Here is a 2,581-nt window from a genome sequence, read left to right on the forward strand (position 1 = left end):
GCGATGTAAAACTGTAATGTAACGCCTGTATCCGGCGATGTAAAACTTGTAAAGTAACGCCAGTATCCGGCGGTGTAGAGATTATAAAGTAACGCCTGTATCCGGCGGTGTAGAGATTGTAAAGTGACGCCTGTATCCGGCGGTGTAAAACTGGTAATGTAAATTTAACTGTAAATGTACGACGTTGTAGTATGCATGCTCCTGATCGAAGGAGTTTGATGGGGTTTGCTATGTACAACCTCCAAATGGTAGAATTTGGACTATTTGGTATATACAGCCTCCAGACGTCGAAGTTTGGATGATATTTGTTATATACAGTCTTCAGACGACGGAGTTTGAATGATGTTCGCTATATACAATATTCGGTGGATATATACAATCGAACGGTAATGGATATATACAGCCTCCGGTCAGCGGAGTTTTGAATGGTGTTAGATGGCGTTCTCCAATCGAGGGAGCTTGTTTGATGCAGTTAGACGATATTCTCCGACGGAGGAGTTGTTGACGAGGTTAGAAGACAAGCTCCAATTGATGGAGTTATATTTGACAAAAGTAAACTATCCTATTTATCATATGGGCCCCCCCTTGTCTTCAGTATTTTGATCCGGATCTCGATCGTACCTGCAAAGATTTAAAGGGAAATCCTTTAGACAGCACATCGAAGTATAAAGTATTTCTGATAAATAAAGTAAGGGAAGAATATTTTGGCTTATGATTTTGAGAAGTCGAATGGTGTCTGCAATCATCCTCTAGACTTGAGGTTGTCTTCCTCGATCTTCTGTTTTCCTGCGCTCAAAGAAAATTTTAGTTTGGGAGGGGGTGTTGATTTGTATCGACTCGCTGATTCAGGCCTCGTCACCAGGAACCTCCAATACCTCTATAGTCCGTCCGTAGTAATCTTAACCTAGAGACTTAGTAGGTGGAATAGTAGAAAAGCATTTTTTTAAAAAAAAAAAATAAATAAATAAGTAAATAAATGAATTAAAAAAAAAAAATAAAAAAAAATAATAGTTTGTTTTTAGACAAAAGAGTATATCATATATATATATATATATATATATATATAGAGAGAGAGAGAGTAATCCTAGATCATCTTAAGGTTATGACATGATTTGGAGTCCATCGTGCTTCTCTATATCCAAATGTAATCTTTCTTGTGTCTTGTCTTCTGACGATGCTTCTCTTGATTTATTCCCGAGATCCTTCACGTTCTAATGATACCTAACTAAAGGAGAGTTTTCTAAGGTATGACCGAACCCTTAAGGTTGCCTACGTATCCAAGTGGAATTAGGTCAGGACGTAGTTCGAGTACAATAGAAAAGTTAAACTATAAAGGGACCGAATCCGGCAAGGATTGCCTACGTATCCCGCTGAGGGAAGTCAGGTCGAGCGTAGTTCTAAATACATGGAAATGATGTTTTTGGATTTTCTAAAAGAGGACCGAACCCGATGTGGGCTGCCTACGTACCCCACCGTGGGAAGTCAGGTCGAGACGTAGTTCTGTTTACATGGAATGTAAGAGTAAAAAAAAATGAAAGCTAGTCTTGATGTCTTCAGATGTAGTACTTCTTGATGGAGTCTGAGTTGATTGTCTTCGTGCTCACTGTACCGTCCATTTCTGCCAAGATTACTGCTCCTCCAGATAATACTCTATGAACCATGTAAGGACCTTGCCAGTTTGGTGCAAATTTTCCTTTAGCTTCTCCTTGGTGAGGAAATATCTTCTTCATTACTAATTGTCCTGGTGTGAACTGTCGAGGCTTGACCTTCTTGTTAAATGCTTTGGCCATTCTGTTTTGGTAAAGTTGACCATGACAAACTGCATCCATTCTTTTCTCATCAATGAGCATCAACTGTTCAATCCTGCTGCGAATCCATTCTGCATCATCTAAACCGACCTCTTGAATAATCCTTAAAGATGGTATTTCCACTTCAGCAGGTATAACTGCTTATGAACCATAAACCAACATATAAGGAGTTGCCCCAGTGGAAGTTCTGATTCTGGTACGATAACCGAGCAGAGCATATGGTAACTTCTCATGCCATTGTCTGTGACCATCCACTATTTTCCTCAAAATCTTCTTGATGTTCTTGTTTGCTGCTTCAACTGCTCCATTCATCTATGGCCGATAAGTTGTGGAATTTCGATGAGTAATCTTGAATCGCTCACAAATTTCCTTCATAAGATCGCTGTTGAGATTTGCCGCATTATCTTTTATAATTGATTCTGGAATCCCGAATCGACAAATGATATTGTTACGAACAAAATCTGCCACGACTTTCTTAGTTACTGCCTTATATGTCGAAGCTTCGACCCATTTTGTAAAATAATCGATAGCCACAAGGATGAAACGATGTCCATTTGATGCAGGAGGCTCTATGGGTCCAATTACATCCATGCCCCAAGCAGAAAATGGCCATGGGGAACCCATAACATTGAGCTCATTTGGTGGAACTCGTATAAAATCTCCATGCACTTGGCATTGATGACACTTCTGCACGTATCGAATGCCATCTCTCTCCATGGTCATCCAAAAATATCCAGCTCTTAAGATCTTCTTAGCTAGAGTGAACCCATTCA

General features: G+C 39.7%; 1 protein-coding gene across 1 annotated transcript; it reads right to left on the reverse strand.

Annotated features, from left to right (window-relative positions):
• Positions 1-1,553: 1,553 nt before the first annotated feature.
• LOC129890510 (uncharacterized) lies at positions 1,554-2,120 on the reverse strand. The gene is made up of 2 exons (XM_055966050.1): positions 2,015-2,120; positions 1,554-1,945 (listed from the first exon to the last, which is right to left on the reverse strand). The coding sequence occupies exons 1-2, from the start codon at positions 2,118-2,120 to the stop codon at positions 1,554-1,556; spliced, it is 498 nt and encodes a 165-aa protein (XP_055822025.1).
• Positions 2,121-2,581: the final 461 nt, after the last annotated feature.

Source organism: Solanum dulcamara, chromosome 5, assembly GCF_947179165.1.
Source record: "Solanum dulcamara chromosome 5, daSolDulc1.2, whole genome shotgun sequence".
Lineage (NCBI taxonomy): Eukaryota > Viridiplantae > Streptophyta > Magnoliopsida > Solanales > Solanaceae > Solanum > Solanum dulcamara.

Coding starts and splice junctions, on each gene's coding strand:
- LOC129890510 (XM_055966050.1), bottom strand. CDS start 2,120: ATGAATGGAGCAGTTGAAGCAGCAAACAAGAACATCAAGAAGATTTTG. Junction 1,946..2,014: donor GTTACCATATGCTCTGCTCG/GTTATCGTACCA, acceptor GTTCATAAGCAG/TTATACCTGCTGAAGTGGAA.